This window comes from Sinohyriopsis cumingii, chromosome 6 (genome assembly GCF_028554795.1).
Source record: "Sinohyriopsis cumingii isolate HCF-2022 chromosome 6, ASM2855479v2, whole genome shotgun sequence".
Taxonomy (NCBI): domain Eukaryota; kingdom Metazoa; phylum Mollusca; class Bivalvia; order Unionida; family Unionidae; genus Sinohyriopsis; species Sinohyriopsis cumingii.
This window is the reverse complement of record NC_142966.1, coordinates 111,012,132-111,025,469: the sequence shown is the minus strand read 5'-3', so window position 1 is coordinate 111,025,469 and position 13,338 is coordinate 111,012,132. Positions and strand designations below refer to the sequence as shown.

The window sequence follows — 13,338 nt, the reverse complement described above, 5'->3', positions numbered from 1 at the left end:
ATTAAATAAGAGGACTACTCAATTTATTGGATTATATGTAAGGAATATGTTTAAAGTGGTATTATAAGGCTAAAAGAGCGCTGGGTGTGAATCACTGACACACGCGATCCCTTGCTGGATCCAGTGCGTTTCAAAGGATTGTTTTTGGCCATATGATTTGTATTGTTTATATACATATATATATATATATATATATATATATATATATATATATATATATATATATATATATATATATATATATATATATTCATATTCGTTCTCTGCAAATCGTTACCGTTCCAGCTCTCACTAATCAAACAATAGCAACATCATCAGATACATCAGGATCTTCCATTTATATTGCGTTAATTGCCGGATCTGTAGCTGGAGGACTGGTCTTCATCATTGTTATCATCGTGATAATCATCATATGTAAAAAGAAAGCAAGCAAATCCAGTAACTCATCAGGTAAGTAATACATATTAAACTTGCAAATGAAAGGAAACTAAAGATGTCCGCCAAGGTGTTGTCATTCATAAAATGATATCGAAAACAATATGTTTACAATTTCTGAGTCAGGAATGGTGATGTTTACGAATTTTGCTGAGTTGTGCTTTGAACATGTGACAGAAAAATATTAAATTAAAAGCATTTTGTAACATTTGTCTTGCACATTTGTAACATGTTGTAACATTCCTAATATTTGGATGTCACATTTGGCTGTCACACATCCAGACAAAAGAAGTGCCCAAATAGTGCCCATACTGGACACACAAACAAAAACATCTAAAGTCACGTAGAGGGGAGTCGATGCATGTGCAAAGCAAGCAGCTTGCTAATTCAGGGAAATTCAATGCCCTGATATCTGTAAAGCCTTTACCAGCAGCAACAACAAGAAAGGATGACGATACATAAGGCATCTATGATTAAAAGACGTATTAGATGAAAACCTTAATAAGGTAAATAATAAATTTACAACCGAGAAAGTGTAAAGTTAGATGTCGAATCCATTCAAAAATTTTGAACGATAAATTACATGTTATGGATACAAATTTAGATAGATGTGATGTGTGATGTGATTTTGATTTTTAACGTAGCTTTAAAAAAATTGAGTCATATTGCTACGATGTCTGCAATGTGGCAGTTTATAGTGATGTCTAGCACTAGGCATCTTGCCGCAGACATGTAGCATGATGTCCCACCCAGTCACATTATCCTGACACCAGGTCGACCAGTCCTAACACTAACCTCTTAATGCTGAACGCCAAGCGAGGTAACTGTTAGTACAATTTTTGTAAGTCGTTGGTATGACTTGGCCGGGGATCGAACCCACGACCTCCCGCATCCGAGGCGGACGCTCTAACCACTAGGCCACCGGAGCGGTTAATTTAGATAGATGTTTCATTTTGCAACGAATTGACCAAAATATAACACAAATGAAAACTACATGGAAAACATATTAAACGCAGATAAAAAACAAGATTAAAATTATTATTTGAGATACAGTCTGTATCAAACTCTGTGTTAATGATTGGTATTGGCCACCTGGAATTTGGACCATTACATGTAAGGGGGCGCTTACCAGTTATTATGGTCTTTTGAGAGAATGACGTATGTAAGGTGAAATTCTTTGCATTTGAAACATGCACAGTGGAGAGAATGTTGGTATATCTCTATAGTATTTTGATGTAATGTGGCTGACATTTCCTTGAACATTGTACTTATGGAAACGGTACATGATCTAAGCACACTGCTAATTAAAATGACTGCTCCCTTGTGCTAAAAAAAACTCAGCCCGAATTAGTCGAAAGTACACTATCTTTAGCATCTGTTAAAATAGGGAGAATGAATTTTTCCAAAATAGACAATACCAGCTTCTGAAAGTGAAATGGATGAATTACCAAATATATCAATTGTAAATAAAAAAGTTATTGGCTCTTTTGTTTACAATTTACTTCTAAAGTCCAGGGGGTGAAAATGACCAAGTGGAGCTAGCAGTTTTTTTGAAAGGTACATATATGGAGTAAGGCCAAGTTTATACTCTATAACCCATATTATACCCATCAATGATACATCAAAATGAAGGGAATTAAAGGTTCTTTGAATAATATCCAAGATATACAAGGTCTTTATTAAATAGCCAGTATAACCAGTAAGGAAACCCGATGAAATTCTTTTTCTTTAAAATTCTAACCATTGCAAAATACGAAACCCTAGAGTGCCACCTAAACAAACAGCAAGACATGAAGGTGTCTGAAACTTTACGAATTAAACCTATAGACAAAAACTATTCCATTCGCGACCTGCAGTAGGTTTTGAATTCATGCCTTGCGCAATAGTGTACATGGTACCTATCCGAAACAAAGGACATATTTTATTATTTACTGTGCATCGTTAGAAACCGCGTTGACAGTTTCAAATAGAATGTTAATGTAAAAAATATAAACAAACAACAACAAAAAACCCCAAAACAAAACAACGTTATTGTTGTTGTTTTTGTTGTTGTTGTAGGGTTTAATAGGGCCAGTATTAATGGTGGAGGAAGAACACGGGAAAATCCCAGAAAGAACCACCGACCCACGAGAAACTACTGGCAAGCTTTCTCACATACCCACATTGGCTGAATCCAAAACTCGAACCCACGCAGACAGAGGTGAGATGGCATTGATCCGTACCGGAGAGCGCTTTAGACCACGCGGCCACTCTGGACCCCAAAACAAAATTATAATCGGTTAGAAGATAGGATCACCGTCCAAGATATCTCTCGATGAAATATTTTAATTGCTTGAACGCATCGCAACGTAGATGTAACAATAGACCACCAGCATTTCACTGAAAACCAGCCTCGGCTAAAAAGCACAGCTGGCTTCGTACTTTTTCAATGGATTGTTTCCGAAACCTTGTCTATAGTAATTGCAAGGTTGAATGTCTTGCCGATTGTCTATAATGTCCTGTATTTTATGCTGCATTTAATTACCAATGTATGAAGTTATCTCTTTGTCGGACTTAGCCGAGTAGAATATTTATACTATGTCAGCTGAAACAACTGCTTTTTGGCATGTATCAAGCAAAAGAGCTAAATAACAACTTTTGACATATATGTTATCAAAAAGTGTTAAACGTGTTGTTTATTTTTTTGGTTGTTGTTGCTATATAGTGATACCAATTTGCCATCAAAATGGCTGCCGTGACTAAAACTAGAACAAAAACATTAAATGAATTCTTCTAAAACAATTATCTTGCATCTGGCAGTTAGTAAACGAGATAAGCAATATGAGAACCACTTATGCCTCTTGTTTGAAGTTTAAATTCACGAACGTTTGCAAATTGATAATCAGTAGGTGGTCCTAACGATGGAGGATTATTATCATATTTCGCTCTTGTTTTTATATATTTCAGTCTTTTAAATCTAGTTCTTACATTTTACATTGAATAATGTTCAGGTGGCGGTCTGAAGCAGTTAGGTGTACATGTCACATTTCGCCTACGTTTTTCCTTCAATCGAAGTTTTTAATAATTTTAAAATGTCTTCTCATTTTTTCAAAGGGAATATATCATAAATGTGATAAATAATTTTGAAAGAAATTTACTTCAGCGAAATATATTCCTCTACAGATCAAATGAAGACATGTCTGATTGGTTCAGACGAAGTAGTGGAACATCCAGGTACTTCTGTGCTGGCACAGCGCTTGTTCGTTAGTATGGCGACAATGACAGACATATCTATGATAGAGTTTCGTGCTGAGAATACAAACCAAACAGTTGTTGAAGAGCTACATTCAAGACCTGGAACAAGTAGTACTGCTTTACCACCCTTGAGTCCCGTCCCCAGTGAAGATGAAAATCTTTATCAAAGTAGTAAAGACATGGTAATTGGCATTAGGACGGATAATATAGACGTGACTTCACCAGGTGGCCGATATGAACAGGAATATACTGACGGAAGCGATGGACTTCATCCACACGACGGCGACCTATCTCAGAACGATTCCGGACCAGGTACGTCATGTGATAAAGTCAACGTGATTCATCTCCCTCTTACAACTCAAGTTATTAGGAACAGAACAGAAGGATTCGAAGACAATCACGAGACGGGAAATAGTGCTCAATTTTTCATGGAAGCTGTAGATAGATCTGCAAATATTACCTTTCCTGTCGGGTCACATGATGGTCAAGAATCTCCCCATATTAGAGTGAACAACGTTGAACAAGGTTACATTGGCACCCAAACTTCACAACTGGCAGTAGTTGCGCGAACAAAACAAGAGCAAAGCTCTCCGCGAGTCTCGGGTGACGGACAAACTTCAGAAATGATGCAGAGACGAAATAATCAACGCACTTCTGAAATTATACAAGATGGCCAAGGATCTCAACCAACGGAGCAAAGCAACACACTTGTTTTAAATAATGGCCGTATATCGCCACACATAACAGCCAACGTGGCAGAGCAAATCATCTCAAACTCACAAACTGGAGGGCGAATATTACCTCCAACAAGACAAGGCACGACTGAGCAGTCCTCCCCTTCTATGAGCTATGATGAGCAGGGATCAACTCAAATGACGGCAGTTCATTCTCAAGCTTTCAGTAGCGCTTCCAGAGTGTCCATCCATAAAGAGACAAGGCAAAATGACCAAGATATATCCCAGATGATGGCAGAGCACCGGAAAGAGCCTGACTCCACAAGTGGTATCCAAAGACAAAATCAAACCTCTTCATCACTCGAAGATCCGTCATCAAATTTACGATCTGTATCAGAGGGCGCTGCCCAGCAATTGAGAGAGGTTGACCCAGTTCTAGTTCACTCCATAACAAACGTTGTATTGTCAGAACTTAGACAGCAAGGTCTGTTGAAAAATGCAAACGTTTCTATTGAACCGAATTCTGTGGCAGGAGGAAATGTAGGCATATCATCCCGAACTCAAAATTCACAAGTTCTAAGTCATGGACAAGGAGTATCGAACGTTTCTCGGCCAGTATCACGAGAAGGACACTTCAAAACAACCAACGAAATAGCGACGTCTGTCGAAGGAAGCAACGCTTTAATCCGAAGGCAGCCCACTGGACCTATGTTGTCACATACAAAATCAAATTCTTTATCTTCAGATGAGGCTCGGTTTCCTCTCGGCCCTGGGGTGGAATTTAGGCAGTTGAAAGAAAACTGGCAATTTGAGCGTGGGACTTTTGTGAAGGAATTTAACAAAGATGTCCGTTCTGCCACGGTTATCACTCATCTTGATGACACAAATATCCCTGGGCAACCATTGTATGACTGATTCAAACTGATTCCTTAGTGCATATATAACCTCGTCAAACAAATAATAACTTGAATATTTATTTGCTAATGAAATGTGATATTAAATTTTGTATTCCCTATCGCAGAGATAGTGATACGAAAACAAAGATATAATTTCTCCAAATGACTCTTTGAAAATCTTGGAAATAAATTTTACCATTCTAATTACCTAATATATAAATATATAAATATATATATATATATATATATATATATATATATATATATATATATATATATATATATATATATATGAAAATTGCAACCTTCAGGGATTGTATCCTACACAAACGTCAAAGAACAAATGTTCCAATGAGCAAGCAAGTCGAGCGACGGTTTATAATTTGCCAAATGCCAGAGATTACGTAATACTTAAATTAAGAATACCACGACTGCGTAAGAACGCAATTAGGCAGAAAACAGAATTCTAATACTTGGAATCAAAATAGGTCATGATTCACGATGCCACATGGGTTTTCCTTGTCTCTTCCGTTATTTTCCAATTGATCAAACAGTTTGATGAAGCTGTTACATTTAGTTTTCTTCCAAAGTTTCAAGGCAGAAATAAAATGTGATTTCACACGTGAACCCGTCAATGAGCACGCTCACAGCGTAGTTTTGAAGAAGAACCCACTATTCTTCTTCTGATAACGTTTCGGGTTTGAGTCGAAAAGAAAGTCACTACCTACGCTAGAGTAAATTTATTTCCTCGACACCCACAATCAACCGACTACGATAGTAAATCAGCGACAGTGTGCTGTTCAAATTAGTTGACAATCAATCAGAATATAAAAATCCCAATGGGGACAGATTTATCGGTCTACTTTCAGCTGTACCAAGCATCATACCCTTGCTAGCTGCTTATACAACGTACAAACGAATAAAATAATACATTTTACTTATAGATATATTAAAAACACTAATAAATGAGTTACGTATATAAATAATACGCTGTAAATAAATTTAGGACAGCACCACATTACTCTAGAAGTAGGACTGGTCAATAACTAACGAATTGCACGGCACGAGCAATGGCGCTCTACAATTTGATGGGATGAAGGTAGGAAAAAAAGGCATCTTCAGTCTCTTCTAGAGTTTATTGCGTTGTTCTTCTTATCGGTACGTTTAGAATTCTGCCTAGTGGTATCAGTATAAACTTTTCACAAAGGCAGCAGGTGGCTGACGTTAGGTTTCTTAAAGTGAACACAATAAGTACCTTCATTTACTAAGGCACTCAGACTGAATTATTGCAGGATTGATCGTATGCCCAGAAAACCACCATCATGCATTTATCAAAATACTGAAAAAGAGTGAAATATTGGTAAATTATCAGATGCCATCGGCGTTAATTTTTCATTTTTTTCTTCTGTGAATATATTGGCTGCTGGCACGTGTTAAATGGACGCGTTTTTAATGTAGGCAATGTTGCCCACGATATCGCACTTTGATGGATCTGACCACCAACTGTGTTGTGCAAAGTATGACATCGTCACCAATGGTTAGTTTTGACATCATTTGTAATCTATGGATTACCAACGGTAAACATTTAACCAAGGCAGCTGTGGGAACATTTGATATTTCGCAAGAATCTTGCAAAACGTTTAAACTTACAATCATAGCTTTTATGATTTATTTGTATTGTCTCTTCCCAAGTACTACTTGCAAAGTGAGTACAATTTAAAACTGGTCAAATACGTTTTGACTAAATATGTCATAAATTTTTGTTGACGTATGTCAGCCCAGTAATAAATTGACAAAATTTTGTGGCGGTTTTGATAAACAGCAAATTATTCCTATATGGTTCTTGAGAGACTTCGTACACGGGACTAATGCATACGGTGGATGTATTCTCGAGTGAGAGGTTTAATGATGATAACAGTGCTTTGGTGAATTTGTACCGAAACATATACGAGTAATTAATTCTTCTTTGCTTTAGGTCGTGCTATTGTCAGGCCCGTCCCTAGGGCAAGGCCAACAAGGCAACCGACTTGGGCCCTGCGTTTTCAGACAATGCAATGTTTTTGCTTGGGCCCTATGCTCAACGCTTGCTGCCTTGGGTCCCGCCCATCCTAGGACCGGGCCTTGATATTGTAATTGTCAGATTATATCGGTTACTTTATTGCACAGCTATAATCATTAAGACGAAAACATGCTGCAGAGTATGGACTGTTTTGAGTTGTTCTTTTAAAATGCTGATGTTGTCTTGTTCCTTGGATGCCATAAAACAGCAAGGTTTTCGGGTCCAGCTAACGTTTTGTAAACAACATAGTTTGAATACTGTCCTGTAGATATATCATTTAATACAATTAAAGAGTGCGGATGATTTATCATGTAACCATCTTTATAGTCTAGAAATTTGAATCCTCGAGTGTTGCTTGAGTTTAACAGATTCTAACACATTCGAGTTTGAACAAAAGAAATCTCAGATAGTAATACATTCATACTATGAAATTAATTTCTTGTGCTGCTGAGAAAAGAAATTCCCAATACCGAATGTCCTTAATTCATTTTTGGAGAGGGAGCAGCAGTAGGCCAGTTGGAAAAGTGTCAAACATTAAATCAAATAGTCGCGGAATCGATCCCCGCCCAGGCCATACCGGGTGAACTGCCTCTGTATTTCCATGGTAAAAGTACATAACTCCTTCGCCATGATAATTCTTTTTTTAAAGTGCCTATAAAATCCTCGAAACAATTTTTGGGAAACTTCAGAACTGTATATTACATTTTGTATAATATATGAGTGTGGTTGCCTCGGTGTAGTTTTGTTTCTTTGCTTGTTTTTGATATTTTTGAAATATATTTTAAAGAATACATTTACTGCCAATCTCGCTCTACTCTAGAAGTGCATAGTTCCTTTGGCAGCTTTTGATAGCTTGTGCACCTAAAGGTAAGCGATTGTCACTCAGAATGGTTGACAACAGGTGTTATTGCTGTGAACTCCGAATGCAGTGGAGTGAAGGATTTAGAGAGGTATTTGGGGATGGGTGAGAGGTTTAATCGAATCCATTTCGAGTCAAAATAATACACTTTTCACTGTCCCCTCCGTTCCCATTTCGAGTCAAAATGATACAATTTTCACTGTCCCCTCCCTTCCCATTTCAAGTCAAAATGATACACTTTGCACTGTCCCCTCCCTTCCCATTTCCAGTCAAAATGATACTTTTCACTGTCCCCTCCCTCTCTTCCCATTTCGAGTCAAAATGATACTCTTTTCACTGTCCCCTCCCTTAAAGAAAGCTATTGCAATCTAATCGAAGTAACTGGTCTAAGACTTGGAACCCCTTTTGTGAAAATACTAGTGCCCTCATAGTCATAATTATCTAAGGGAAATAACTTGTGCAAGCGTTGTTTGCTCTGAAAAGTCTGGCTTAATGTTTTGCGTCCCATACTGAAGCAACATTTTAACGTTTTTCACTGTTTAAGTAACAGAGAAAGAGGCAAATGGTCCTTGACATATTTTGACATTAAAATAAAACTAAAAATCTGAAATAAAAATGAGACATGTTTACTATCACAGCATGCACAAATTAAAATGACAGTTTAACTATATTGTACTTAATACATTCAACGACGTTTATATTAATTCCAATGATAAATTAACGAATCGTTCGAGGTGATATCACCTGACACTATCGCCTTTTGCAATTCTCAGAGATGCACAATGTAGAAGATTTAATATGTATGTGTCTAAGATCATAAGTACATGAATGCGACTAAATTCGGTGGAAGGACATATACAGGAAGGAAATATGTTTGGTGTATAATGTTTTGACAGAACGACGTTCTCGGAAAGTAAAACGTTTTTGGTGGAAATATTTCTGAATATTGAACACATTATGACAAAACCTGCTTCTGTCTATATTGTTACAGTCAACGTTCTTATTTTGTACATTGTATTATGGTCCTGATACGTTGAAAGTAGAAACGTTTAACTTTTCTTTCTGATTTATTTGTGTTGTGTTGAAATAAACCAGCTCACCAGCTCGGCTAACGTGGGTACGTGGGAAAGCCTGCCAGTAGCTTCTAGTGGGTCGGTGGTTCATTCCGGGGTTTTCCTGGGTTCTTCCTCCACCAATTATACTGGCCGCCATGTATAGCCTATATTGTGCTGAAAAATGGCGTTAAACCCTACAACAACAACAACAACCAGCTCACCAGCAATTGACCAGACCATTTGAAAACATTTTAAAAATAATTATTGCTACTTTTCAGAAAATCAAATCAAACTAAGATTTTACTTTCCACAATTTATATTTTTTTAAAACACACTCGCCCACTCGCCACTTTCAACCGGTTTGCAATTTTTTATATATAACAAATCCTAGATCAATAAAGTTTTTCAAAAATTCCTAGACCACTATTTTCGGCTATAATTATTAATAAGATCTAACTTTACAATCTTAAACTAAATACATTTTCTGCGTCTTTGGGCGCACCGCTGAAACATAAATAATTAATCAATTATTAGATAATATATAAATAAATTCACAAGCATATACTGAATATATTTTACCTCCTCAAAACATTCACAAATAATATTTTGTTAGACGTAAAAATTCACAAACTTGAATTGATTATTTTTGCGCTTATTGAGCCTAAATCACCGTCTTAACCAGTCAGATAAAACAAACACATTTACTAAGTCATGTCAGTTTGGTAAATACACAGAGGCTGTTTACATACGTAATAAACGGGCAGTGACAGTATTCATAATGTAACAAACATTGATATAATTAACTCAGATGCAATCTTAACTGCAACATAGACAGACAGACGGTATTTTATACAAGCACATGCATTACTAGTCTACACATAGACTAGTAATTACAGTAATAGTAGTTGACTCAAATAGCTCATTGGCATAATCGTTGGGTTGTAAACCTAAAGGTTGATGGATCGAGACTGCTAAAGGAAGCAGCTTAGATCAGCCAAAATGGTGTGAGGAAGGTGATGGTGTTGTGTAAATTATATGCATTGGGTGCCATGCGCCACAATTTTAAACGAACAAAAGGCCAAACAAGCCATAATGTGTGTACAAATGATGCAGCTCAGGTTAGCCAGAAATGGCGCAGGGAAGGTGTTTCTCCCACGACTTGCGTAAAGAGCCCTTTACAACAAGCTACACAGCCAATCAACTTGAAAAATGTTTAGTTTTTATAACCTAAACAGCATATAACGGAACAAGACGAATATGAAAATGAAATAATAGAAACCTACTAGCAGGAATAACAAATTAGTGTAACAAATAGAACATAAACTGAAAAGTCTAGTAAAGACTTAAATGATACGAAGTTTAATATAAAGAATTCAAAACAAATCAAGAGAGTACATGCAAGTTTTGCAAATACAAGATCAGCTAAAATATTAAAGTCACTGTCAGATGCAGTGATACTATGAATACCATCTTTAATCAACACATTTCTTCCCATTGATAACTTTAAGAGTTACAGAAAAATTTGAAAGAAGACTAGTTCATAACAAAATACACCAACTTTAAGGCCAACCCCCGTTCTCTCTCTTGAGCAGCAGTTACCAGGTGTCGTACAACCTGCTATTGCCAACGGATTTCACCTAGAGCCCGCGAACTAGCATACCTTCCCAATACGGAAAGAAAAGGAGGTTGGGATCAGACGTTAAGAAAAAGTGGCGTCATGCTTGCATGAACTTAGGTCAGAGCAACAGAAAGAGCGTTATCGATCTTTTACAAATATTGATGATGAATCGATAAAACCTGGTTGGAAATCCGTGACTATCTCTAGCTTGAAGTTCGTGCTGTTTTCAAAAGAGGAACTACTCGAGTGTGAGAAAGACCAACCCTCTATCTTCTCCCTGTGGGTGGGCATCACACAAACCCACAGTCGCTGTGGAATAGTCCAGACCTTCGTCCGAATCGATGTTTGCTCAGTGCCTTTCCTGGCCGATACAAACTGGCTTTTGAAAAGCGTCGTTAAAGACAAACCCCAACCTTACATATGAATGTTTAGCGAAACTCTCTTACTTATGAATGTTTATGGAAGCTTGCCGGCCCAGACCAATCATTCTCTACTGGCGACAGGCCCAAGGACATGTGCTGGGCTGACGCTGAGACTTGGCTGCTTAAAGGGCTTTTACCACATGTTGCTATTGATATTCAGGGCAACATGGTGTCACAGTTTGAGCCAAAGGGGTGCCATTTGCACTGTTCCTGTATAACGACCAATTTTGGTTTGTAAATAAATATGTTATGGCTTTCGATCAGCTTTATGCTAACAACCCTGTTCTGGAAGAGCCTTCATCACCAAAGACTTATGGGCTGACTCTATAATACCAAGACAAGAGCGAGACCCTACCACACAGCGACGCACAAAGCTTGATCCAGATATTTAAATAGTTGTAGACCAGGTATAGCGAGATAACTTTCAGATAGATGTCGACCGATTTCACACCCCATTCTTAACAGCATGCGCATCTAGTTCCAAAAGTTTGTTACAGCACTAGGCGACACTGCAGTTTCAGTCTAGAAAAACAGACTTCTGCGGATGGTAAGATGTGGGGTCCTTTCGAGTCGTTATCCTACATATCTGCTCGCTTGCTAGATGGAGGATCGGGGATGGCTGTATGTACACATATATCTGCCCTTGAGAACCGGCAGCAAATTTCTATGGATAACGAGTGGGACAAAGAGGAGAATACAAGACTGATAGATGAAGATTTACCACGTAAATAGACTATAAAGGTAATAGAGAACTACTAGGCGGGACTGCTAGATGATAAAATACAATCACTCGTAGACGAATGTTCCGGTGGGCAACTTCAAACTGACAAAAGGACCATCAAATGTCGGCCATATCCAGGCTGCCGGAAGCTATCTCGGAAAAAGGATTCTTGAGCTTGACTTAAGAGAAGACAAAAACATTTGGCGTACCCCACGTGAAAAAGTGTTGTTTTTTTTTTTTTGTTGTCTGCCCGACCAATTCATGTTGCAACAGAACCTGCAAAGAATACAAGACGGAGACCATCACTCTATACAGCCTGATAAACCGCATATCTTAAAGTGATGAGGGCGATGCAACATTTACTTCTGCCTTCACAATGCCTTTCCTTACGGCATTATTACTTTTGAGGCTACTTCAAAACTGTGTCGCATCTTGAGTGGAGTTTTGACTTCATCCAAAAGCACATCTGCTATCCGTCCCAATATTAGTCTATATCACAGACCCTTGATATCAACTTCGACAAGTTCTGTGACGATGTCCTCGCACAGATCCACCCGAAGCATCCTCGCTTTTACAACTCCAAGGGGTTCTCTGAAGACAAACGGCCCCGAATATAGGCCATTTGGGACGAACCGCTGACATAAAGAGACGACATAGTCTTTGAGGTAGCCTTGCGCCATGGCCTAATGACTATACCATGGGTCGAGCTGCAGCATTTAGTAGATGGAGCCTTTTGTCCTCCACATAGAGTTTACCATCGACAGCATGAATCATGTAAAATACTGGTAGAAGAACACTGGGTGGAGAGGACTTCAGAGAGATAAAAGGGATGTAGGAGAAAACATGGTCTGTCGCATCAGCCCCAGATAAAAACGAGAGGGAGGTACACTCTAATGCCGAATACGTCGTGCAGAAGGTCATTCGAGGTTGCAATGGTGTGGACCCAACTCTTACGAGAAACAGCACTACCAAAACTCTTTGTACGCCGTGGTGCAACCAAGCCCAATCAATGTGTGATCGAGCTGTCCACAGCTAGCTCTATATCGTCGATGCATACGGCCCCCTGGTCACAGCCCCGTGGTTTCACACGGCATTCGATCGTAGCCGCACAATCAATATAGTGATTTTCACGTTAAAAAAAACCGTAAAACACAAAAATACAACTTAAAATGACTGGAGTGGAAATTACAACGGGAACCGGCGCAAGGCAAAAAGTCAAAGTCGACTGTCTCGCTAATAGGTTAGTTTATAAGGCCATAAATGTGCCACATGTCCTGAGCTGCGAGAAAATAAATGAAACATCGACCGCATTAATACGAGGATTCCTGTATAATATTACAATGCGTTTGACGAGGATTCCTGTCT

General features: G+C 38.2%; 1 protein-coding gene across 1 annotated transcript; it reads left to right on the top strand.

Moving 5' to 3' along the window:
* The first annotated feature begins 338 nt into the window (after positions 1 to 338).
* LOC149797720 (uncharacterized) lies at positions 339 to 5,326 on the top strand. Its single transcript, XM_089960472.1, has 2 exons — positions 339 to 450; positions 3,598 to 5,326. The coding sequence occupies exon 2, from the start codon at positions 3,603 to 3,605 to the stop codon at positions 5,256 to 5,258; it is 1,656 nt and encodes a 551-aa protein (XP_089816598.1). The 5' UTR covers positions 339 to 450; positions 3,598 to 3,602; the 3' UTR covers positions 5,259 to 5,326.
* Positions 5,327 to 13,338: the final 8,012 nt, after the last annotated feature.

Excerpts from the sequence above, each read along its gene's own strand:
- LOC149797720 (XM_089960472.1), top strand. The coding sequence starts at position 3,603 with ATGAAGACATGTCTGATTGGTTCAGACGAAGTAGTGGAACATCCAGGT.